Genomic DNA, 24,699 nt, shown 5'->3' on the forward strand with positions numbered 1-24,699 from the left:
ACCCCCTTTTTTCATCTATTGTTTCTCTAATTCGCGCATCTTTATTCTTTTGTTTTGTCGTAAGTGATTGAATGACGTGTTTTAACGAGGCAGTCACGTTTTTGGAACGGTAGCGTCTAGTCGCCATTTTTTGTCCCCTCATTTTTTATCTTCGCCCGCGTCTTAAAGTTTAATACAAGGTTTTGCGCCCTGCCCGTTCGGTTTTTTATCGTTATTTCGCATCGCCTTTCGAACGATCGTTATTTTACGGTTAGTTTACAACACCCCCCCCCCCCTAGGCTTAGATTCGCCTTTTTTTTCAGGTTTCGGAGAAAAATGACTGGCCTAGGGGGTGGATGATGTATCGTGCAACACTTTCTTCGATTCGCCGACTTGGGCAGGTAAATTTATAGGTTAACGCCAATGGCTGCAATTCTTTATTGTCTTTTATACTTTGCGTTTTCTCATACTTTTTTCCCCTTTGAAATATAGATATACGAGAAACGAACGCCATTCGCCCTCATTTCCTTTTTTTTTGACCAATTTCTCCCTTTTTTCTTTTGGGGAATGGTAGTGCTCGATCACCTACAAAAGTTGCACATGCTAAGAGCCAGGACGAGTCACGCGGGATTGGATACACGACCCAGACGGAAAAGTGTATGGAACCGTTCCGTTGCTTCCTCTAGTTGTACCTTATGAACAACGGAATGAGGAACAAAAGCAATTTAGATTGAGCAATGGATGAGGCGAATGGAACAAAGAAAAATTGTAATAAGTCATTCCATTGCAATTTGAGTATGAAGGCACGATCACTTTTCGAACTTGTTTTCCTTTAGGTACGATAATTACTCCGTCATACATGACAATTGATTTTCCTCGTATTTCACGTTACATCGACTTGCGGTTTTCAACTTGGTCGTCCGGAACGAGAAAAATTTTTTACGACGCACAAGCTAACGGGTCAAGAGGCGAAAGACTTACTGTTCTGAAAGTTTGAAATAGATGCGTGTATCGGTCTTTGTTCGTGACCCCATCACGATTAAAGATGTAACAACAACAAAAATAAGAAAGTGATGCTCCTATGTCAAGAATAAGCACCGCATGAAGGGCGGTGCAGTCCACTCGTTCGTCCAGCCCTCTCCGGAATAGGCTATCCCGGTTACGTCAACATTCAACTCTTTCGACTCGTGCCATGCTCGTGCCATCATCGAGAAATGTGCATATATAAGTGCAGTCCCGTAACTTTCCGACCTACAGTCAGTAGTTTGCTTACCAACAAAGCCAAAGTGTTGTGCATGTGCATTGCCCTTTGTTCTTCTCAGCGGACTACCATATGGTACGGTAAGTTTGAATTCTCGTTCGCATGAATGCTTTCTATCATAACATATTTTGTTTTGTTTAACTAAGTGTAAATACATCAGATGGTGGGAATAAGTGATATCAAAGCGGAGGAAATCAGCAGCACCAATATCCGCAATCGGACAAGCAAACTCAACCGATCATCGGAAGCTATGAAATCCATGAAAGAGAATGGTTGTGATTCAAGTGGGGGTGGTCCTGCACACATCAAAAGAGGCGGTGCTACATTACACGAGTTGGAAGACCATCAGCAGCCTGTGGAAGAGCCACCGAATCTAGATAATCAGACGAGTCTTGTTGAACGACTGATGTTGGAAGACAACAGCAGTACGCATAGCAATCCCACCGATCTTTACGAGATGACGATCCATCATCAACCCGTACAGCATCGTACTCCGCGTCAACATCAGTTGCATCCAAAGCCTCCTCATCATGTGGTACCAATTGCCCAACATAAAAAACACGAACAGAGTAGAGAAGCGCCGAAGCAGTGGGGGAAAAATATCGAAGAAAGTATTAACGGGATTCTCAAAAGGCTGGATCAACTGACGGGCGACCATGACACGAATGGTATGTAATTTTGTTTAAAACACCTTTTATAATGCACTCTTAGTAATGAATTCCTGTAAGTACGGTACCAGTACCTTGCCAACTTTAATCGTCTAAAGCAGTAAGAAATGCAAAATATTCCACGTTTAATTAACCTAGAAAGCTTGATTTACATTTTATTGTCGGAAAGAATATTCTCTTACGATTAACAACATTTTCTTGGAATAAGCCGTAGTACGAAACGAGTAAGTCACAGTCATAAACCATATTCAATGGCTTGGCAATAATTATTTGATACCTTTGCGTGAGTTATTGGATGGGATTGCTCTGAAACCTTTCGGTAAATTATATAGGAGTTCTCCGCTGCGTTGGAAAGACTTGGGAACATAACATGTGTATCCTGTACAATAGCCATTTATCAGTTCACTTGAAGCTTTTCCTCTTTTTTATTGCAGTAGCGTATGTGCTTCCAGAAACACAAACAAACGACCGGTACCAAGTAAAAATGTGCGATTCCCAAAAGAGAACAAACTGCCTCTTTTCAGGGGAAAGTTTGGTCTTAACTGCTAAATTATATTAGCGATTTGGCGCAACGAAACAAAGACCCGTAAACGTATCTTACATTCTTATACGCCGCCTCGCTTAACGAATAATCAATACAATGAGAACAGCGGAGAATAGGGACATGGATAGAACCAACTGATACCGAGAACTTTTATAACCCAAAAAGCCTAGTCTGTTTAGGTTGATTTTACATAGTCCTTTTACTCCTAAAATAGTACTAGGATGCTTACATTACACCGGTCTGACATGTCGTGCCAGATTTTTATGTTTAGAGTTCGTGAACTCTGGCCGTTTATGTAGCCATTTACCTACGATGGCATTACACACAAAAGATATTGAAAGAGTAATGACGCATTGATCTTATTGCAGGTCCTGACACAGAATTCTTTTAAACATTTTGCTTTCAATGCCTTTCCCAATAGATGGTGGTAAGAAGAACGCACTAGTTATACCCCAAATAAGAGCCGGCCAAATCAATCACCACCGTGATATGACTAGCGAACGACTGCAACATAATAAAGAGAAAGAACGAATGACAAAGCGAATTGAAGAGCTAGAAAAGATAGTCGAAAGATTAACAAATGAAAATCGACAATGGAAAACTCGTCTTGAAGATCTGGTGGCGGAAAACCGACATTTGCAGTTAGTCAAATATCCAGCGGACGAGCTGAAATCTCGTTCATCTGTTCTCATGACGGATATCAAAGGACGTCCTTCCGTTGTATTGGCCGATCCAACCGTCAAACGAAACGACGCTGCATGGATGTCATTATGGAATGTTCTACCCCACGTTGGTGGCCCCAATAGCATCGAGACGAATACTTTCCAACCACCGCATCCCGAAATCCTTCTTCGGTGTTTGCAAGTAATTAAAAAACCAGCAACGCTTTTCAAATACGAATTTAAACAAACTTTGCGCATGTTTTGCTCTAATTTGATGGCTAGATCAATTTGCAGCACAAGAAGAAAGCCATGGAAAGGACCAAGCGTTTGTTAGTTGACCGCAATATAGACATTGCGCTAATTCAGGAACCATACGCTCTCGGAACAGGCGCACCTGAGTTGTATGGAGTACCGGCTGGCTATACTGCTTTTCACAATTTAACAGAGCACCACACATCCGGAGCGGCAGTAATAGCCAAGAACACGCTACGAGCCAAAATGTGCACGTACAGTCGTAATGATATTGCCGGGGTAAGAGTTGTATAAAAGCTAATAAATCGCTAAGAGTGAATAGGATGATGGCTGCACGATAAGTTACGTACTGTATAACCATAGTAATTTCGACAGATTCAACTGAGGTCGGGCAACAAAACATACCACTTTTACTCCGTATTCTGCCGACCTAGTTCGTTAAATCTGAGTTCCACTTTGCTGCCATTGCTGGAACAAGCGCCACCCACTTTGGTGATTGGGATGGATGCCAGCGCCAAACATCCAAAATGGAACAACGGCATGGTTTGTCATAGTGCTGATAAATATTTTGCCGCAGATATTTAGAAAAGGGAAAACAAAACAAGTTGCTTTACGCATGCAAATGAAACAAACATTACAGGTCTATCGGAAGATTGATCACCGCGGACGGGAGCTGGAGCGACTGTTGGATCAATACGACATGCATCTGGCTAGTCCGCCACTCTACAAATTGAAGTACATCCCAGAGAATTATACGTTCATCGACGTTACATTAGGTGGCGAAAATATTCAATTTCACGATTGGAAATTCTGGGAAGATTCTCTGTCCGATCATCCCTACGTTTTCTTTCAGGTGTGGAGTTTTTGGTTACCTGTGCCAATGAGTTTGCCGTAGGCGAATCATTTACAATCTTTATTTGCTTATCTTCAGGTGGAATGAAGTATTCAACGTCACACACGTCTCACAGCGTCACGAACGGGAATTCTAGAAATACGAGGTTTTTGTTGACATTTTAAGCGGCAATATGAGCGTATAGCAAACGGGTAAAGTAAACTTCAGCAACTGTTTTTAACTTAGTTTATAGTCAACCATAGTCGTTTACTACGAAACTTCTGATGCACTTTGTTGTGTGGATCTATGACCACGGCCTCGGTATTTTGCATTAATGTCTGTTTTGCAATGTAAGTCATTCTTCATCTCTATTCCCCAATAGTATAATGTCGTTAATTATGAGTAAAATGCCAATAATTTTCAACTGTCTGGTTAATAATGAAGTTTAAGTACGTATAAATTATGTGATGGTTCATTTCAGGTTACTCTAACAAGCTTAAATGAATTTCTTTTATACTAATTGTTTTCTTTGATATAATTCTCTACAGGTGTTAATAAAAGTTTGAAGAAAATTACCCTTATTTCTTGTTATTGGTGCGGTAAAGCCGGATAGTTGAAAAATAATTGAGGAACGCGGAACGTTATGATAAGGGAGAAATTTTATTGAATACGAAAGAGGGAATTTTGGAGAAAGTGGACCGAAAAGAACAATTTTGGGGAAGAGACAAATATATAGGGGAAGATATTAACAATATGTGCAAAGTAAAACCAAACATTATTGAAAATATCAAACTGTGAATTTTGAACTTTGGGGTCGAAAAGAACAATTTTGTGGAGAGGGATTCATAAGTAAAGAAAGATATTTACAACATGTATAAGATAAAATTAAACATTATTGAAAATATCAAACTGTGAATTTTGAACTTTGGAATCAAAAAGAACAATTTCGTGGAAGAGACAAATAAGTACAGAAAGATATTTACAACATGTATAAGGTATAGAAAGCAACATTATCGAAACTATCAAACAGTGAATTTTGAACTTTGTCGCGTCGAAAAGAACAATTTTGCGGCACATATATACATACTGTAAGTAAAGAAAGATATTTACGTTGTGTAGAAATGATGATGAAAATAGGAGTCAGCATCGGAGGTGAAGGATAAATTAGACTTTTTTGACTTTCTGCTCCTTGAACAGGTGCAGGCAGCTGCCTAATTTTCCGCGCAACACGCACTTCTTGTTCGATTCGTCTTCAACCACGTCTACAAAGTAGCGGTGCCACAGCTGCTTCTTACGCTGAGGTGTGAGCTGTCCTAAGGACGCAAAAGGAATCTCGACGATGGATGGTAGAGATTCTACAATTTGCTTGGCCACGTTGCGGCGCCCTTCGTTGTTCCCTTGTGTAATCAAGACTCGAACTTGACTGTGCGGCCCTCTTGGTGGCGTAACCACTACCTTTACGCCGTGCGCCTCCTGGAACGCCCTGACATGTTTCCCCTCTTTGCCGATAATGTGGCCGTAATGTTGCGAAGCAACGTTCAGTTGATAGCTTCCAGGTAGTTCTTGTTCAACGACTGCGTTGATGACCTTAAAATCGCAAGATTTCACGTTAGGCGGCGCCTCCTGTTTGGCTGGTGGTGATGCCACAGGTTTCACCTCCTCAACGACATCTTGCTTTGGGCTGATGTCAGCCTGAAGTCCTCCAGACGATTCCAGGAGGACGGCATATCCTTGGATATCTTGATTCCTAAAGCGGATATCCATACAGGGAAATACGGGTACCTCTGGCTTCTGAGCGATCTCCTCACAGCGCGGAGCTGCTGCCTCTTGCACGAGTGGAGGGACAGGGACGTCCTGCACGTCATCTTGGGAAGATGGCTTGGCAGATTCGTCAACAACAGCCTCAACAGCTTGTTCATCACTAGCGTGCAGTTCGGGCAAGTCTTCATTCTCCACCAGAGTAGCAACGGGGGGTTGCTCCGATTCCGGAGTGATGAGAGTCGATCTGCTCTGCCCTTGTGCGATCAATTCGGCAAGCTTGTTGCTCTGACAAAGGTTAACTGATTCTAGTTCTGCAATTCTTGCTGCGCTGGAAACCAGTTCAGCACGAATTTGCAGTAACTCGCTTTCGCGGCAATCAGCTGCCGTTTGCAGGTCTTGCACGTTGGTCAGTGCTGCTTGCCACTTGGATTGAACGTCGCCGACTTCTTCGGCCAGAGCGGCATTCTCCACAACAGCTCGGTCTCGTTCAGCTGTAACGTTGATCAGATCATTCGAAACCAAATCGTTCTGGCAACGAAGACGAGCATTATCCAACTCTAGGGCCAAATTTTGTTGGGATAAATCGTCATGCATTGCAATCAGAGCGCCACGATTTGCGGCTCGAAGATCATCAAGATCGTTTTCGAAAAGTCTTTGTTTAATGTCGATTTCGGCCTGAAGGTATGAGCTCTTCGCTTGCAGACACTCGCGTTCGGCTGTCTCTTGACAAAGTTGTTCAGATAATTTCTGCGTCTGCAAAGCGAATTCGTCTCTTTCCTTTTCCAGTCTCGACGCTTCCTCCTTCAGCAGGGCAATCTCATCCTTAAGGTCACCAGTATTGACGTTTCCCGAAGTCGAAGATTCTTCACCGATGTCGACGGACAAAACATGGGGATAGACAGAACTTCTCCCGTTCAAATTGTCGACATCAGTAGAAGAAATAACTTCGCGCTTTCGAGCCGAATACCAATGGTAAACCGTTAAGGCAGACACTCCTGCAGCAGCGATTCCAAAGATTACTCGATTCATTTTTGCTTTGAAGAATCAAGTAGGATGGATCACTAAAACTTGGTATGAACACTGATCACTAAAACTTGGTCTGAGTACTGATCACGAAAACTTGGAAAGCTGGAAATAAAGATAAAATCAAATCAAACATTTTTTCCTATATACAATAGGTCCAGATGAAGGACAGAGCAAAGCTCCTGGCCTCGGATTTTATGTATTTTCGACGGGAAATTTTTAAAAAAATGACACTTGATGGCTATTTTTTAAATTAAGGTTATTGAAAAGACATTGTTCAATCGTTTAATATAGATATTTAAGTTTTTTTTCGTAAGTTATTGCATTAAAGGCAAGGCACTTTCAAAGTTTTGGGAGCGGACGATCGATGTAACTTTGTATTATGCGCGGAACACATTATGGTATCAGAATTTTTGTATGTTAAATTTTATACATCTTTTCATTATAATAGCGTCGTTTTGAAACATCCTGGTGCTTTTTCTTATAATTATCAATATACCATTAGAGTTATAATGTTTACATAAAAAATATGAGAAATACGTAGTATCCCATATGGTCTAGTGGCTAGGATACTTGGCTTTCACCCAAGAGGCTCGGGTTCGATTCCCGGTATGGGAAAGCTTTTTAAATCACTTAATTTTGCAGAAGTAATTAGAAAAATATGCGTCCAGACTTGCTTCAAATTTAAAGATATTGTAGTTCTAACATGAACGCTAAGTCTATTGCAGGCTATTCGCCGCTTTAATACAATCACATATATTTGTTTAAATTTGCACATCGAAGTTCATTCTGGAATTCGACACAAAATGTATAACTATTACAAGGATGTTGTTCTAGCATTTGCGGTAACATCGAAGTTCATGTTGAGTGATATGCTGCTGAATACTTCGTGCTACAGCGGAAAACCATTGTAGCTATTGCCGCACAACTCTCGGGAAAGAATAATAGAAGCAGATAGAAGCTGAAAGTTGCTTGAAATTTTATAACAAGTCATTGTGTTACAAGCTAAGCTAAGATGAAAATTCCCTCAATGGCTATGTAATATAAATTAGGTATAATATTTCATCTAGCGCACAGAATTCAGCAAACATCCAACACCGTCGACCGTCGTCATAGTCTCATGAGTTTGTGACGCAAGACGGCGCTTTTCGAAACGAAATCTACGTCGAACTTTCTAGTATCACGAATCGTCTGCAAAATTAAATACGTTGAATTGCGTTTTTTCTGTTGCATCATTTGTGTTGTCACTACTGATCAGTCAGCAGCTTCATATTCTCCATACTGTTATATATTGCTCAGACTGGTAAATTAGGAAGAATTGTTATCAAAGAACTTTTCACATAGATTACAACTATTTTTCTCAACTGTAGGAATTTGGTGTTCCAAAGCTTGATTGTTGATAAGTCCACGAAACTTAAAATGTTGTCGACCTACGTTGTCCGTAGTGGTTTGACGAATTTTGTTGGGAAAACTTCCCTGAAACAAGCTACTGTGCTGTTCTCAAAGCCAAATATCTACAGCTCAACATCAAGACAATTGAATAATCAGACTCGTGGGAGTTTAACACGCAGAGCTACTAGATCCCGCTCTCTGAAAGAAATTGCAATGGCTCCAGCTGGAGAAGGAGGTAAGTGTTTGTTATTTTGCTCATTTTCAGTCTTTGTCACCAACTGAAACAAATTTCCAACAAAATTGCAGCATTTAGTCTTGGTAAAGGATTAGTTTTAGGAGCATCTGGTCTTGGGCTTGGTGCTCTTTGCTTCTATGGGTTAGGATTTGCCTCTGAACCTGGGGCAATTGATAGATCTGTGTAAGTTGATGTGTGTTTGTTTTTATCACCCTTGTTTTTTCAGTTTACTTGAGGTATGTTTTGTTTTTATGATCCTTTTTCAGGATGTGGCCTGAGTATGTTAAAGATAGGATAAGGACAACATACATGTACTTCGGAGGTTCCATAATGTTGACAGCTGCTTCAGCAATGGCTTGTTTTCGCAGTCCTCTAATTATGAAGGCAGTAATGGGAAATTCTTGGGTGGTAAGAGTCTCAAACTTAGGGGTGCCAGAAAATGAAATTGTATTAGTAATTTGTTTAATCATTTAGGTCATTTTGGGCAGCATTGCTGCAATGATTGGTACAGGAATGATAGTTCGCAGTATACCATATCAACCAGGGGTTGGGTCGAAGCAAGCTGCTTGGGCACTCCATTCGGCTGTTATTGGTGCCGTTGTTGCCCCATTATGTTTTCTAGGTGGCCCATTGCTTCTCCGAGCTGCAGTGTAAAAAATTCCATAAGACATTCAGTATCACTATCGTACAATCAATATCTTTTCCGTATTAGGTACACGGCAGGAATTGTTGGTGGATTATCCACTGTAGCTGTTTGTGCTCCGAGTGAGAAATTTTTGAACATGGGAGGACCTTTGGCCATTGGTTTTGGCGCAGTCTTTGCCGCATCACTTGGAAGTGAGTCACTTATTTTCAAATCTTATCTAAGCATTTTATGAACCGTTTTGTTCGACTTTTCGAAGGCATGTTCTTACCACCTACTACGGCGCTCGGAGCTGGCCTCTATTCCGTCGCTCTTTACGGTGGCCTGGTAATTTCTAAAAAGATATGTACGTACATATCTTTATCCTTAATCGAACTTCTCTGTTAAGGTTCTCTTTTCCGCATTCTTGCTTTACGACACCCAAAAAATTGTACACGCTGCCGAAGTTCACTCTCCTTATTCTGCTCGGCCCTTCGATCCCGTCAATGCGTAAGAATTTCCTCTTTATGTTATTCGTTATAGTGACTTTTATTCAACGGAATTGTTTTTAGATCCATTTCAATTTATATGGACACTATCAACATTTTCGTCAGGATTGCCAGTATTTTGGCTGGAAACAACAGGAAACGTTAAATTGCGACATTGGAAGGTTTCCCTTTTTTCTCCCTTTTCACTGTAAATTTCCGATAATGAATTGAATGATCGAGTGAATAATGAAATGAAACCGTGATTCAGAATGGTATTGTACCATTAACAGAGGTATAAGGATGTTATAGTTATTCATTCTTTTTCTTATTGCACTTCTTTAATGCAGCAATTTTAGATCTGAAAACCCATAAAGTAGCGGGAAACTTTGGTGTAGTAGATAAACCAGTTAGGAGTGGCATTATACGCTTATATACAGTGTGTAAAGGAAAAAGTATCACGTGTGGATTAAAAAGACAAACGAGAAATAAATCACCAGACAACTAGCACGCAAGGAAATCCTTCTGGCGAGTTGGAGAGTGCTTAGTCGCTCCTGGTATTTCTACATTGCAGCGAAGGAGACGAAAATAATGTGCTGTGGAAAGGCACTGTTCTGGAACCGGCTTGTCTCATGAGGGCACTGTGACACTACGTGTTACATTGCCCGCATGAGATGCGTGTTTGTTCATAGTCAGATAATCCGATCGACTTCACAGTTCGATGGGAGCTTCCTGTTTTCCGGGATAGGGATTTTCAATGAAGGAAACAGTAAACAGAAACTGAAAATGATTGCCTTACCAGTTTTGGGAAAACATCCGTCAGTTGTCGACTGTAAAGATCCCTTAACCGCATTGAATCCTAGTTGGTAAAAAGATTCAGTTATCGTGTATCCAAACAAATTGTTGTCTCTTTCAGTTTTTTTTAGCCGAATCAGGTACAAGAAGGAAAAACAGTACCTCGATGTGTGACTGCACTAGCTGTTTCACGTTTATGTCGTCCTCGTCATCCCCGAAGGGATCAACCGCAGCTCTCCCAAAACAGAGCCAAGCAAAGTAAACAAAGAACTGTGGTTCGCCGAAGGAAAGTAGCACGCATGAACGTGTGGCTCTTCAAGGGCCGTCACAAACCTATTAACTTTTTTTTTTCTATTATTACCTGTAGCCCGGGCATGAGAGGTATATAGGCAACTACAGCGTCAGAAATGGGTGCATCTTCTTTGCTGAAATTTCGAGCCATTAAAGTTATGCAACCAAAACCGTAAACCGCCAGGATGACAGCCTGAATAAGCAAAAATATACGATTCCCAAATGATATTACAGATTCACAGAGTAAAAGAAGATAGGCTCATTCATGCTTGCACCTGAATGAGAGCAGGCGAAATGTTCTGGGTGGCAAATTTGATGGTATTTCCGCAGCTCTTCTTAAAGGCCATGATTATCTCTACGTTCTTAAGGTGATTGATTTCAGAAAAGTATCTACTTTTTAAGAAAGTTTCCTTCAGCAGTAACAGTATCCCTTGACAGCACAAAGGGTCATGAGAATATGAGTTAATTCTTAATGTTGGAGAAACTAAATAGACGAATTCTTACAATCAACAACAATGAGAGGATGAGGTGTGGTATTGCTGGTAAGTTCTGGGTTTTCCATGACCTCTCTCTCTTCTTGTGTTAGTAATCCTCGTTTATTAAAGTAAAAATATAGTTTGAACGAAACAATTTTCACCGTTTCGCTGCTGTAAAAGAAAACAGGAAACGAAATTTTCATCTCACCTGCATTTTGTAAAGACATAAGATCTGGATAAATTGTCCGCAGGGGTTTACAAACGAGCCGAAAAGTTAGAACCCACGTTAGGACTTGCCATCTGGAATATTTCTCTATGATAATAGGTCCCTTTGGCATTGGCGAAAATAAATTCAAATAGCATCTCATAACAATCTACGATAACAGTTTTTTGTTGTTGTTTTTGCTTACTTCAGGTAAACCTGGTTTCAAAGATAAGATAAACATTGTGATAGACTTGGCTATTCCAGGTATCGTAATTTGCATAGTGAATAGACGTTGCATAGTAGTCGATGTGAAAAAACCCAACATGATCATCAAATTGATGCTACGAGAGTAGCCGGAGCAATGTTCAGCTAATACTCTAAAATTCCTGGTAGTAAAAGGATGAATAGATTTCGCGGTGAGCTGTAAAGACATTGGATGTTAAACATGCATGAGAGTCTATACTTTTTTCCATCTTCATTAAGGACGAATTGATACAAAATGCTCAGCAATATGTACGTTAATGCGTATATGAGAAGATGCTTCCAAATTAGTTGGTAAACGCTCCTTCTCCATCTGTGTAAATAATTAGTAAAAAAAAATGTCCTTCATTTGTCCAGGAACAAAACGCTTACCTGAGCAGAACAGATTTGAAGCTACCTCCTACAGGGCTGTCACTAATCTCTGTCTTTCCATCTTCCGTGTTAGACATCGGAGACATTTTAAAAAACACGGACTTATTAGAACTATTTCTCATGTCGCCAGATGAGAGGTTATGTGGGAGCGTTCAAACTACGGACGTAAATCCACTGGCTATCTGTCGAACCAACTTGCGGAAGAGACGCGTACTGACGTGGTTCTATGGCTCGACGGTTCGATTATAAGACAAGCACTCCGATATCGGCAATCTCTTCCTCTGCAATGCGGAGCGCACCTGATTCGCCAATTGCGGAACGATGAAAAAGAATAAGAAAGTTGAATTACGGAATTCGATTCGAGGAGAAAATCGTACGTTAAAACTAGAAAACGAATAGTAGACTGTACTCAGTTCGTAATAAATGGTCTATTGTTGCACATACAGCTGCCCCACTTCCCACAAATTATCGTCTCGGTCGGGAAAATAAATAGAACATGCGGTCAATAGTACTCTCAAGTCTAAAACTCCAAGAAGTTGACACACAGTGCCAAAAAAGCCCTCATTGAAAATTTGCTATCTAAAAATTAAGTTATACATTTTTTAAGATTAAGAGATTTTTTAAGAAAAAAGGTTTAAAAGGTTTATTGATTTGTGCTTTGGACGCAAGTTTATTGAAAGTTGCGCAGGAGCGCACATAACGAAAAAGAATAAAACAACAACTTAATAGGGTTTTCGCAATATGAGCATTACGAATTAGAGAGGGCAATGTGCGGCTAAGGAGGAAGAACATAGAGAAGAGGAGAACGCATATGCTACAGGTCGTTTCCCATTTTTCATATGCACGAGCGAGAGAGACATTTAATCATTCAAAAATAAAAATAGACATTCTCTTTTCCTACAGGCTCTGCGGCGATGTAGGATTGTAACCAGACCCTTATTGATTGCCACACAGTGACACGGAAGTATATATGACATATAGTTTCTTTGAAACTAGCAAGTTAATTTACCTAGTTGCGTTCTTCAAAGTTGAAAGAAAAAGAGAAAGCAATAACTGTGTGCAAACCACTATTATTTGTTCTTTCAAAATTATGTTTAGGGTACAAATCGATGTGCCTAAGGCAGCGGTTGCATAAAGGACATAATACGAGTAATAGTGCCAGACAAGCAACCGAAAGAAAAAAAAAACTAGTAAGAAAAAGCGCGGTTGGCAACATTCCGCACAGTGTACAGCTGATAGATCCGGAGTAGACCAAATAGTTTTAAGGGATTTACATTTAACGTATTAGCGTGAAGTATTACTAAGATTTTAAATACAGCATAAATAGTTAGTCATCCTTCAGAGTATCACAAAAAGCTAAGTAACAAAGAATATTGGATAGTCGAGCAGACATTTCGAAATTCGGTACTCAAAATCCAAGGAAAAACAAAACCAAAAACAAGTCTGCATTATGCAAGCATTACTATGTATTTTAAGGGGTAAAAAAACGTTCAACACAAGATGACAAGTTCTTAACCTTCTAACTTCTAACTCTTCACTTTCTTTTCCAAATTCTTACTATGCAGCCAGGCACATATAATATATTGCTCAATCTTTGATTTACACAAATACTTGAATATCGTTGTCGCTCTCCTTTAAAATAAACACAAATTCAACACAAACTCCCTAGTCCCTACACAATCAAGTTAAAATGCTAAAAATACGCGCGCATTTTCTCAGGGTTCCATGCTTAAGAGTCATCTAGCAAGGGTCTAGTAAAGCGCCTTACAAGTACAAGCAGACAGGCATAACTTGAAAATTTGACAGTATAAAAAAAAAAAACAAACAAAACAATAATAATGAACAACGTCTTTCGCTGCCCACCTCAAACATAGTTATAAATCTACGGTATAACTTTTACAAATCAAAGAATACTCCGAATGTCCGAAAGGATCTAGGGAATTTCATTTTCCATGCATAATGAAAGAAATGGCAAGCTTTTCCACTATTATTGTATTGCTTTTCTCCTTTAACATTCATGTCATCCAAGGATATTATTATGACAAAGGTAATAAAGAAATATCAGTTTTAGGTAGAAATGTATACATCATATTTGGTTGATAAAATCATTTGAAAAATAAGGTACGGTGCAGACCATAACAAAATGTCCTGGATACTATTGTGGAAGGTATCAGATCCCGGGTAGAGATTTCATTATATTATTTTCCTTTAATAAATGTTACAACATAACTAGATAATTTTCAATCAGGTGATAATGAAACAAGTCTATGGAGCTCATGCGGTCCCTGCCCAAGAGGTTCAAGAGTCAACAGTACATGGGCTTGCTCTGAATGCACCAGTTCTCCAACTGCTTATGATTGGATGTATCTTTGCTTTATGGTTGTTATAGGTATGAAACTGCTCAATTTACATTGCTCTATAAAAATTTTTCCATTGTATTTTTGTCTCAAACATATAGGTTTGTTGGCTCAGTGGTATAGTATTGATATGATGTTACCAGACTCTCAGTTCTCTTGGAAAACTTTTGGATCACATTTTTCTGCATTAATTGAAACTTGTCTTTCAGCTTGTATCACATTACTGGTACACGAACCATTAGGCTCACTTCAGTTGAGGTCCTGTACTGTGAATCATTTATCAGATTGGTAAAATCTATGTTTGATTTTCAAGTATTTACCGTTAACAAATTTAATTTTCATGGATAGGTATACGATTTTGCATAATCCAAATCCCAACTACGAAGAAGTGCTTCATTGCGCCCAAGAAGCAGTATATCCTTTGTATAATTTAACCTAAATATCATCCACAAATTGAAGCAATAAAATAAACTTATTTTCGTTTCGCATACAGGTACAGCATAGTTTTCGTCCATTATGGATTATCAGTCTTCATGCTATTCTTCATAAGACCTTGGACAAATAAAGCATTCCAAAATAGAGGTCACGTGGCATCTCGACCAATTTATGCCGCCCTCTATTTGTACCCTATCTTGGCCTTGATCCACGGAATTATGGCCGGTTTAATTTGTAAGTTCTAAACATAGTGTTTGCATTTTACACTGTGTTTAAGCTTTCTGTCTATCTAATTGCTGTTCTGTTCAAACTGATGGCAATTTATTGATTATATTCATCACTTATTTAGATTATGCCTTCCCGTCCATCATAATTCTACTGTCGCTCATGAGCCATGCATTTCATTTTGCATCGAGGACTGATCAGGTATGGGCATTTTGTTAGTTTTCCATATTTTTCAAGTTATTTTAGTAATGCTTCTGGTTAATTTTTCAGTCTTGGAGAGCGCTGCTTTACGAAACAGTATCTTGCATCCACAATTTGGTCGTGGTAATTGGACACTGGGTATTGCATGGTTTTGGCTTGGTTGCCCTGACTCTGTGGCTGCAACCCGAATCATTGGCCGTCATTCTCACTCTTGTCCCATTACCAACTTTCCTTTACATAGTACTCTCCCGTTTCACGGATCCTGGAAAATTTCATACTGATTAATCACCGCGCTGTCGAAAAGAGTGCGTCTTTTTTTTCCTTGTGTTCTTTCGAAGTTGTGAATATTGCTGTTGCTTTAATGTCATGTAAGGAAATTCAGAGTATTTTGTTCCCTTTAAATATCCGTAGACGTCTTTAGAGTTGCTGAGAAAATCTAAGTCGATTTTAAAGATATAGAGGTTATAGTTTAAAGTTCTGGACAACGGCATCGGTTATAAAACATTTAAAGCTTTCTGCTTGAGCTCATTCTGGAATGCATGTTGCAATCCAGGTTAATAAAAAAAGTTGAGTACCCAAGCCTTCTATCACCGTACTGAAAGCTGTCGCCATAAAAAATTCAAGTGAATAATTCGATTTTCTACTGATTCTGAAATTTGTGCATGCCTGGCTTTGGTTGATAGCAATTGTATGACTACGTCTCCCGTCAGCAACTGCAATTGACTAATGTCTTTGCCAGTGTACTTGGAATTGTGTGAAAATTGTCAAAAGATAAGAAAAAAATCATCCAGAGTTATCACGTAATTGGAACTGTCATATGATGTAGAGTTACCATTAGGATTTTCTAGCATTTAAATCTGGAAATTGTCAATGTACAATGTGTATCTTTCTTCTTATTTTCACCAAGTGCTAGTTCTCATGAATGATTCACGCTGAGCCGTACATGAACTCTACAGTCGCAAAAATGTCTGAAGTCCTATTACAATGTATTGTACCGATTATGACCCATTATCGTAGCATTTGTGTATTTGAATTTATTAACTTGATCTCCGCAAATGTAACTGCGCGTTCATCTGATTAATGTGCGCGTGACTGCGTAACTTGCTCAATCGATTCGTTCGGTACACTGACCGTTGAAATATTAATCTCATAGATGGCGTTGATCGTCAAAATAAAGTTCTTTTTTTCTCTCCTTTCGAGAGCACTGGCGGGGGATGGGAAACGATCTCGGAAAACTACAACCCCCATCCATCGTTGGCAGAAGCTGGAACGAAAGCAGTCGACAAATTCCTTTCGCTCTGCTCGGTCGGTGTTGCAGTCAACTCTCGGCTGTGATTTTCTCCCCCCCTCAGTGAATCCACATAACACAAACGTAAGTTCTACTTGAATATTGTATTGATCAAAAGCAGCTTTGATGTCCCAAAGCAACAGACGTCATGCATGTTTCAGCATCAACTTGTTGGCAAGCTATTTACTTTTCTTACTTGTCCAATTGTTCAATGGGTTCAAAATGGGTCTTGCTTACCGCTTGCGTCGCTTTCCCCAAACCTAGACACATGGGCTATGTGAAATTCGGTAAAGTGGCGCGACATTCTTTCGAGTGAGAAGTTCGTTGCCATTTTTCCCCCGACAACATTCGTTTAAGTGGAAACGGTTCATTTTCCACCCATACTTTCTTCTGAAAGTATGAGGGGTCTCGTGGCATTATCACCTGAAGCTAGAAACTCGAGGCTAAAAAAAATTCTTTTCTGACCTTGAGGCGGTCTAATGAAATGGATTCTCACTTGTTTTCTTCTTGTTGTTGTAAATCGGTTGAGACAGCTATACCGAATCAGAAAGAGAGAGCAATATAGAGTGGTTTCTTTTCGAGGTTGGGTGATTTGATGTCTTCTTGGAAAGGTCGGGTTGATCCGTTTTATGGAACACTATTTTTCTTTTCTAGGCGATCAACGCGGATATACGCGTCGTCGTTGCTCGGCTCGTTTCATCATGTGCCGCTTTTGAAAAGAAAGAGAAAAAGTTTTGTTTTTTCTTCTTTCTCGTCCACTTGTCTTTTTGGCTTCACACAGAAGAAACTGCACGACAAAAAATTGGAAAACTCTCTTTTAGTCATCGATCCGGCCTCTGATAAAGTTTGCGGAAAACGACGGAATCATCTCCTAAGGCCAATAGGCGATGCGGTGTTTTGGTATTTATATATGTAGTTATATATATATGTATATGTGCCACACAACACTTTGTATAAGTACGTACTTCTTCCCTCATAACCATGGGTCGGTCTCGAGTAGTACATCCGCCCAGCAAAGCCAACTCCGTCTTGAGGGATTTGCGAATAGAACGTTGGGTAAAGAAAGGACGATTTTCCGCTGCTCGAATGGCAGTTTGCTGGTGAATCGCAATATTCGCTCGGCTGAACTTGACATGGCGGAAGAATCCGTTGTGATCCCACCCTGACCGATGGATGGAAAAGGAGACAGTCCTACGCCCACCCCATCTTATATTTGTTTATTACCTTGACTGATGGCTGTTTTTTTTTTGTTTGTATTTTTGTCACAGTCGTGGACATGGAGTATTGGTTGCCAAGAGTTTGAAAGAAGTGAAAAACATCATGAACTGGTAAGTCAACGGTGAAATTTTTCCAAATTTATTCCCTTTTTTTTTTTAAATTTGGATTCTATGCCTCAACCGAGAGCTCCAAATTTCGCAAGAATTGGAGCGTGACGTAATATGGAGCTTTTACACCCAGGAAATATGTACCCGCCATTGTTGATGTCTTGTAGTATACTATAGTTGGAAGACGTGAAAGATTGTCGAATGAGATTTGCCTGTCACGGGGACTTGTATGTGATTAGTTTACAAGAAGGCGCCAGTGAAAAACGCAATCAGTCTATCCTCTTCGTGTTTGTGTGTTCACGTGCCCACTCAACTTCGGTCTACGGCGAAAATCTAATTATCTCGTCCCACCATGTTTTGACTGTCAGTTACGGCCGGATCCTGTCTTCTTATCCAGCTGGGGTAGTCTCAGCCGTGGCTACCTTGTCGATTGCTTGTCTCATCGTCGTCTTCACCCTACATTCCGTTCCAGATTTCTCCGATCCTCAATTGGTGAGTGATGACAATCATTGCAATAACGTCTCTGATTCGAATGAAATTTTCTTTTTTTTTTTCCCTTCGCTGTCTTCAATCGTGTTGGAATCTCAGGCACTTTCACGGATTTGCAATTCCTTTCGAAGCGCAATAGAAATAGTTTAGTAATGGCACATGCGCGGGCTCAAGGGCGAAATACATTGTGCGTCGATTTTCTTCTAGGCATTTTACAAACTAGCGAAACAAATGAGGATGCTATGATTGCGATAAGCGCCTCCTGCATTCGTATATAATAATAAAGCAAATTACAGTCATCCTGCATGTTGCTTCCACCTACCGTCGTGTCTGGGGCATCAGCAGCAATCCCATTTTAGAGCTCTTTGCTATAAACGACCCGCACGCGTTTTGGCCGTTCTACGATATGCGTTCGTTCGTTTTTTTTTTTCGCAAAGTGGCTGAAAATGGCCTTGGGTTACAGAACTATTACTCTGGCGTAATGTGGGCTGCCTTTCAATCCGGTTGAAAACGATGGCTCGTTTGTAAACGTACGCGATGTGCACGCCCTGCGGCAGTTAAACTTCTCAAAAGAAGTTTTTTTTTTTTTTTTTGCAATTCTCTTTCGAGTCAAATGATGGCTGTCCATTCTCTATCTTCTTGTATATAGTTTATTTGTTCTTTGAATTTTGGTTCTCCTGCACAATATAGTGGATCTTAATTAAAACCTTTTTCTTTACCCGTTCATAACTACAGATAGGAATTATCTTTCCGGAATTCCGACTGCAAACCTTTTCTTCTAGTTTTTTTTTTTTTTTCGTGTAATGTATTCTCCACGACACCCATTTCACCGTCGAGGCGCCAGATTCAAATTTATAGGCCATTTCGTCGCAAACACTTCTGTTCAATTTCCCGTGCTCAACGTTTCTTTTCTTTGTTCTATTAAGATACCAAACTCCGTGTCAGCTGGGTTCTTCCATGCAGAAACATTTAAATCGTTCTTTGAGCTTTTCTTTTTGTAACATGCAAATCGTACGAACTTTATTGGACTTTTTTTGTCTCATTCTTTTATTTTAAACGACCTATGTTTCTTCTCCCTGCTTTTGGCCAACATGACACACACACACACACACAAAAGGGTTTCGAGTGTCGAGGGACAGTGTTGTCACGTCGAGCTGTCGCATGGGAAAATCTTTTGCGTGCGAGCCAGAGAGCCGGACCACTCAGTATCAATCCGTTGGAATCGACTGGAACTTCCGCGTCTTCTTCGCTTAAAAGCAACGAGGCTCCCAGAAAAAAGAAGTAAGTAAACATAACATTACTACTACTAGCACGTACAACTACACACAGTTGCCTCTGTTTTGCTACATGAAATGCCTTTTACAATCAATTATTCATGCACTGATGTTCAACCCGTCGCAGTAAGATGAAAGCACAACAGCGGACAAATAGTACTAGCGGCGGATCTATTGCCTCCGTAGAGGCAACTTCGTCGTGGGGAGCTGTCCGAACGCGCAGCAACAGTCTGGAAGACGATGGCCGAGAAACGAACAAAGCCAAAACCAATAAAGTCTGGGAGACGAAACGACAACAACAGAAAGCAAGTCAAGTCCACCCGTTTGAAGTGCTCCGCGGTCACGGAACTTCTAAAGACGCAATAGCCAATCACAGCCATTTTCAATGGGGCGAAACCGTCACTCGCTCACCAGCTCATCCCGTACGACACAAGTAAAAACAAAAGCAGTTCGATCTATTTTTTTGTTTGTTTTTTTTTTTTTTTGCAAAAAGATTTTATTTTTAAAATATTTTAGGCCAATGTGGAGTCAGTTGCAGCAGCTGGGCACTGCCGGATTTTTGCGATCGGACGAAGACGATCGAGAAGAAGGCGAAGAAGAAGAGACTAAAAAACCACAGAATCCGTCACGAAATTCGTTCTATTTCTGCGACCAGCCGCACGGTGAATACGCTCACGTCATTTTCGCTTCAGCTGGTGAACAAAATCGATCCCTGTGGAATGTCGAATCCATTCAATCCATGTGTCGACTCGATGAGCTGATGAGATCTAGCCCACTTTTCCCTACCGTATGTCAACAACCGGCTCACCAGCAATCCGCTCATCATCAATGTTGCCCGTCTTGGACTTTGGGACACTACGTAGCTTTAATGAGAAATCGATCGTCCTGTTCGGATATCGACGCGGCCGATGTTACCATCGTTTTTAACATTCTTGAATCGTGTTCCAGGCATTACCACGGGCTTCAATTGTCACCAAACTGCGACAGCATCGTTCAAGAGGGTACGCTAGAAATTCGATCCTAGTAGCAAAATACATTTTTGTTTTTTAATTGAAATTGATTCTTTAAGGTTCTAGTTGGCCAAATACTGGTGATTGTGGGGAAGACGTACCGGAAATTTGCACCCGCCACAATGCCGTTTATCACATTTTCCATTATTTGACGGACGCGGAATTTCTGGTTGGCGGCAATCAACACTTGCGCTACGCTGCAGTCTTCCTTCCAGTAGCTCGAAGTACGGCCCTCCTACCCTATTTTGACTGGCTGGACAGTCACGATGAGTTTTGGCCGCTTGCTGACAATTATACGGTAGCCGTGGCGATGGATTTCGGATTGAAAGAATCTCTTTTCAACGAGTACATGGTCCGCGATGTGCTGTTTTTGAGCATTGGGGCCGTCCTGATCTGCACTATGATGTGGTGGTACACGGCGTCCCTATTTCTCACCTTCATGGCGATCGTTTCCGTCATCCTTTCATTGGCAGTCGCCTATTTTGTCTACACCTTCCTGTTTGAGTTGGATTTCTTTCCGTTTATGAATCTCCTAGCGGCAGTGATCGTCGTGGGAATTGGGGCAGATGACGTCTTTGTTTACATTCAGGTATTAAGTCGTGCAATCTTAATTTCTCTTCTTTTCACATGAATTATCTTCGACTCCATAACGCGAAAACTTCCTGCTCAATTTTTTTTTTTCTGTTTTTGGGGGGGTTCTTAAAGGTCTGGCGCTGCGCGAAGCTGGACAAAGATGGAACAACACTTCCTAAATTGGTGATGGATACGTTAGGTCACGCGGGCCTGTCTATGTTGGTGACATCGCTGACGACAGCAGCGGCTTTTTTCTCTTCTTTCATCTGTCCAGTGACAGCCATCCGGTGTTTCAGCCTTTTTGCTGGCCTCACAGTCACCATCCATTTTCTTTTTATGTTATCCTGGCTGCCAGCCTCAGTCCTCTTGGCCGAGAAATATTTTTCGCCTGTCTGTCGCCAAAATACTGGTCGATCAGTTCCCATTTTTGTCAACTCATTTCGCAGCTGCTGGCGTACCGTTTCCGACCTGGGACGCATTACATTCGACAAAATATTGCCCTGCATCGTGGTCAAATTTCGCTGTGCGTTTCCTATGCACAAAATGAATTACGTTTTTTGCACTAAGAAATTATTTATTTTTCATTCTATAGATTTTTGGATTGCACTTTTGGGAGGCTTGGCCGTCGCTGCCGGCGTTGTTGTTTTCCATTACCCGAAATTGGAATTGCCCGACACGAAAGAATTCCAACTGTTTTCTTCCAGCCATCCGTTCGAACGGTAACAATTAAATCAAACATTCAGAAATATTCAGAATCTTATCTTTTTTCCAAATTGCAGATATGACATGGAATTCAAGCACGAATTCTGGTTTGAAAGGTCTCAGCGCGCAGAATTGCTGGCCAAACTGCCGTTACGATTTGTGTGGGGAGTAGCAGCGGAAGACAATGGCAATTATTTGGATCCGTCTTCCAAAGGCTCATTGGTTCTGGATCCTACTTTCAATATGGCTGCTCCTGAATCTCAAGAATGGCTTTCGCGATTCTGCAAGGACATCCGAGATCAACCATTTTTCCAGCCAACGCTCGGCCCGCTACTTCCAAATTGTTTCATTGAGACCTTCCAATCTTGGATGGACAGGCGTTGTGAGGTGATTGTCATTCACGGCTTATACTTCATTTCTATTGTTTCCGTAATTTACAAAAGAATTGGACTTGGATACGCCCTACCCCTTGGCCCTTGACAGCAAGATAAAAAAAAAAAAAATTGAGAAAAGAAAGTGAAAAAACCTAAATTTCCCGTTTGTTTGCGAGGGAAGAACAAGCCCCTCACAAAGGGATGCCGTACAGAGCTGTTGGATTTCTAGAGGAAGCTGAGGAGAATCGATAATCATTGCGCCTCTACTCACTTTCTGCTGGAAATAGGCGGGGAGGAGTACTTTGGACTCGTCAACTTTGAACAACGTAGGCCAAGAGAAGTTGCAAAGTCCACGAGGGATATGACTGAACCCTAATTTCCGTCATCGGCAAAAGTAGGGTTTTCTCTCGATCATGTTGCCATGGAAATAGGGCTCCTTTCCTCATGACTGGATCGGCTCAAGAAACAAAAATGTTTGTTGGGCTTTCTTCGCTCTTTTCAGCAAAACCGGGGAAATACTATATTATTGTACTGTAGGAAATATCATAGAACCTCGTAAACGTGTTCCTCTGCTTTTATTGCATACATCTTAAACTTTTATTTATTTCGTTTCTTCTTTATCCAACAGGATTCATTCGATCGTAGAAATCGGACTCCCTGCTGCGAGCTGTCAACATTTCCCTACGCAGAAGATGTATTCAACGAGTGTATCGTCTTGGCCGTCAAAGATCTTTATGAAACGCCAGCCCAGTTTTTCTTGCCGGGCGTAGCAGGTCCTCGCTTTTCCAAGTCGACACAGCGGGTCGATGCCGTCGTTATCGAATACGACAGCAACATCAGCTACTCTCTTTCGTACACGGAGATGAACGACTTCCATCGCCAAGTGGAGCAATGGATGGACGAGCAGTTGGCCAAGGCTCCACTGGGAATGAAAGGCGGATGGTTCACGAGCGATTTGGCTTTTTACGATGTTCAGCGCAGTTTATCGGAAGGCACCGTCAGTGCCATTGCTCTTGCCATGGCTATTGCCCTGCTGGTTTTGATTTGTGCCACCGGGAACCTGTGGCTGAGTTTCATTTCGGTCGTTTGTCTGACGAGCGTCGTCCTCGTCTCGGTGGCCGTCCTCGTTCTTCTCGGCTGGAAGCTCAACATTCTCGAATCCGTATCCGTTAGCCTCGCTGTTGGGCTGTCGGTTGATTTCACGCTCCACTACGCCGTCGCCTACCGACTGAGCGCGCAGGAGACGGATCGCGAATCGTCTGTAGTCTTTTCTCTTTCACGAATGAGCAGCCCGATCGCCATGGCAGCCGTGACGACCTTGTCGGCCGGAGCAGCAGTGCTGCCATCCAGCGTCGTGGCCTACCAGCAGATTGGCACCTTCGTCGTCGTCGTCATGATCACTTCCTGGATCTATTCGACACTCTTTCTTCCGTCGATGTTGAGAGTCTGCGGACCGCAAAATGGCTGCTCGCAAATCCGCTGCCCTAGTTGCGCGCATTGTTTTCGTTGTTGTTGCCCCAACAGTCCGACGCACGTCGATAAGACGGTCTACAGTTACGGACTGTCGGAATCGACTCTGTCGACCTCCAGTACCTCCTGTCCTAATCCTAATGCCAACATTTCCACTGTCCATTGCGAGGCTCACGAACTGGAACCTCTAACGTCAAGCCATCGAGTCAAAGCCGTTCGTGGAAGACCACGGTCGGGCAGTTTGGTAGCCACAAATGACAATCTGTCGTCGACGTCTGTTCATTCGTCAATCACGCTGGCTAAAAATGGACGTAAAATGAGGAAGATCAGTCTGCCCAGCACGGCCCTGCTCGTGGCAGACGCGAATCGTGAGCCCGAAGTTGTCTGCATAGAAACTCAAAATTCTGACATGTGGGCAGCGTGAAAAATCAATCAAATCGTCTGTTTTTTCTCTCATCCCCTGCTTATATCCTGATATTTATTTTACTTTGAAAATCACGAACCATTTTATTCTGTCTACGTTTTTGTTTTATTTATTTAATCCAGCATTTGATATTATTGTTACTTAAACTGTCGACTTGTATAGCAATGGGTGCTACTGGTTTCTGTCAAACGGTGGGAAGAGTACATCAAATTGTGATGATCTCAATACACACTCACTTGACTTGTTCTTTTTTCCACTCTAATCGCCTTTTAGTAAATCGTTTATTTCTACATCACCCTGTTTTTATTGGATATACTCGCCCTTTCTTTTGGGTGACTATTAACGGGGGCTGCTCATTCCGGAATGTGGGTCAACACGTGCAAAGACTTTGGTCCACCCATTTTCAAAAATCCACCGGAATTTTTTCATTTCTTTT

At 41.2% G+C, this 24,699-nt stretch overlaps 6 protein-coding genes and 1 non-coding gene across 16 annotated transcripts; 5 read left to right on the plus strand and 2 right to left on the minus strand.

Moving 5' to 3' along the window:
• The first annotated feature begins 12 nt into the window (after nt 1–12).
• LOC116916983 lies at nt 13–4,773 on the plus strand. Of its 3 annotated transcripts, XM_032922310.2 has the most exons (9): nt 13–380; nt 472–747; nt 816–1,320; nt 1,387–1,908; nt 2,874–3,316; nt 3,397–3,645; nt 3,742–3,909; nt 4,007–4,219; nt 4,298–4,773. In XM_032922310.2, the coding sequence occupies exons 4-9, from the start codon at nt 1,401–1,403 to the stop codon at nt 4,304–4,306; spliced, it is 1,590 nt and encodes a 529-aa protein (XP_032778201.2). In that variant the 5' UTR covers nt 13–380; nt 472–747; nt 816–1,320; nt 1,387–1,400; the 3' UTR covers nt 4,307–4,773. The 3 variants fall into 3 exon arrangements, with proteins under 3 accessions (XP_032778201.2, XP_032778199.2, XP_032778200.2); XM_032922308.2 differs by having other exon boundaries at nt 4,007–4,773; XM_032922309.2 differs by having other exon boundaries at nt 816–1,315; nt 4,007–4,773.
• A 109-nt stretch (nt 4,774–4,882) lies between these two features.
• LOC123470093 lies at nt 4,883–7,088 on the minus strand. The gene has a single exon (XM_045169797.1). The coding sequence runs from the start codon at nt 6,986–6,988 to the stop codon at nt 5,363–5,365; it is 1,626 nt and encodes a 541-aa protein (XP_045025732.1). The 5' UTR covers nt 6,989–7,088; the 3' UTR covers nt 4,883–5,362.
• A 440-nt stretch (nt 7,089–7,528) lies between these two features.
• On the plus strand, nt 7,529–7,600 carry Trnae-uuc. Its single transcript has one exon. It is a non-coding gene; the product is annotated as a tRNA-Glu (tRNA).
• Nucleotides 7,601–8,121: 521 nt separating this feature from the next.
• On the plus strand, nt 8,122–10,223 carry LOC116916986 (growth hormone-inducible transmembrane protein). Of its 3 annotated transcripts, none has more exons than XR_004390966.2 (10): nt 8,122–8,285; nt 8,353–8,609; nt 8,681–8,792; nt 8,876–9,017; nt 9,084–9,259; nt 9,322–9,446; nt 9,512–9,579; nt 9,641–9,741; nt 9,804–10,011; nt 10,067–10,223. XR_004390966.2 is itself a non-coding variant. In XM_032922312.2 (9 exons), the coding sequence occupies exons 2-9, from the start codon at nt 8,402–8,404 to the stop codon at nt 9,883–9,885; spliced, it is 1,014 nt and encodes a 337-aa protein (XP_032778203.2). In that variant the 5' UTR covers nt 8,122–8,285; nt 8,353–8,401; the 3' UTR covers nt 9,886–10,014. The 3 variants fall into 3 exon arrangements, 1 of the variants encoding a protein (XP_032778203.2); XR_006643592.1 differs by having other exon boundaries at nt 9,804–9,991; XM_032922312.2 differs by lacking the exon at nt 10,067–10,223 and having other exon boundaries at nt 9,804–10,014.
• Nucleotides 10,023–12,509, minus strand: LOC116916987 (bestrophin-4). 3 transcript variants are annotated; one of them, XM_032922315.2, is made up of 9 exons: nt 12,117–12,507; nt 11,947–12,057; nt 11,689–11,869; nt 11,487–11,607; nt 11,307–11,393; nt 11,078–11,232; nt 10,873–10,995; nt 10,674–10,781; nt 10,023–10,575 (listed from the first exon to the last, which is right to left on the minus strand). In XM_032922315.2, exons 1-9 carry the CDS (start codon nt 12,236–12,238, stop codon nt 10,471–10,473), a joined length of 1,113 nt encoding a protein of 370 aa, XP_032778206.2. In that variant the 5' UTR covers nt 12,239–12,507; the 3' UTR covers nt 10,023–10,470. The 3 variants fall into 3 exon arrangements, with proteins under 3 accessions (XP_032778206.2, XP_032778205.2, XP_032778204.2); XM_032922314.2 differs by having other exon boundaries at nt 10,023–10,448; nt 10,516–10,575; nt 11,307–11,607; XM_032922313.2 differs by having other exon boundaries at nt 11,307–11,607; nt 12,117–12,509.
• On the plus strand, nt 11,867–16,333 carry LOC116916988 (JNK1/MAPK8-associated membrane protein). 3 transcript variants are annotated; one of them, XM_045169799.1, is made up of 9 exons: nt 13,472–14,163; nt 14,238–14,297; nt 14,365–14,505; nt 14,575–14,761; nt 14,822–14,896; nt 14,967–15,142; nt 15,258–15,334; nt 15,404–15,622; nt 15,654–16,333. In XM_045169799.1, exons 1-8 carry the CDS (start codon nt 14,076–14,078, stop codon nt 15,617–15,619), a joined length of 1,020 nt encoding a protein of 339 aa, XP_045025734.1. In that variant the 5' UTR covers nt 13,472–14,075; the 3' UTR covers nt 15,620–15,622; nt 15,654–16,333. The 3 variants fall into 3 exon arrangements, with proteins under 3 accessions (XP_045025735.1, XP_045025734.1, XP_032778208.2); XM_045169800.1 differs by lacking the exon at nt 13,472–14,163 and adding an exon at nt 11,867–11,899 and having other exon boundaries at nt 15,404–16,333; XM_032922317.2 differs by having other exon boundaries at nt 13,493–14,163; nt 15,404–16,333.
• Nucleotides 16,334–16,560: 227 nt separating this feature from the next.
• LOC116916979 (protein dispatched homolog 1) lies at nt 16,561–24,525 on the plus strand. 2 transcript variants are annotated; one of them, XM_032922300.2, is made up of 12 exons: nt 16,561–16,706; nt 17,277–17,522; nt 17,891–17,950; nt 18,316–18,439; nt 19,554–19,717; nt 19,838–20,143; nt 20,227–20,711; nt 20,780–21,309; nt 21,426–21,816; nt 21,886–22,012; nt 22,073–22,382; nt 22,998–24,525. In XM_032922300.2, exons 3-12 carry the CDS (start codon nt 17,943–17,945, stop codon nt 24,261–24,263), a joined length of 3,711 nt encoding a protein of 1,236 aa, XP_032778191.2. In that variant the 5' UTR covers nt 16,561–16,706; nt 17,277–17,522; nt 17,891–17,942; the 3' UTR covers nt 24,264–24,525. The 2 variants fall into 2 exon arrangements, with proteins under 2 accessions (XP_032778191.2, XP_032778192.2); XM_032922301.2 differs by lacking the exon at nt 17,277–17,522 and having other exon boundaries at nt 16,654–16,706.
• Nucleotides 24,526–24,699: the final 174 nt, after the last annotated feature.

Source organism: Daphnia magna, linkage group LG2 (assembly GCF_020631705.1).
Source record: "Daphnia magna isolate NIES linkage group LG2, ASM2063170v1.1, whole genome shotgun sequence".
Classification (NCBI taxonomy): Eukaryota; Metazoa; Arthropoda; class Branchiopoda; order Diplostraca; family Daphniidae; genus Daphnia; species Daphnia magna.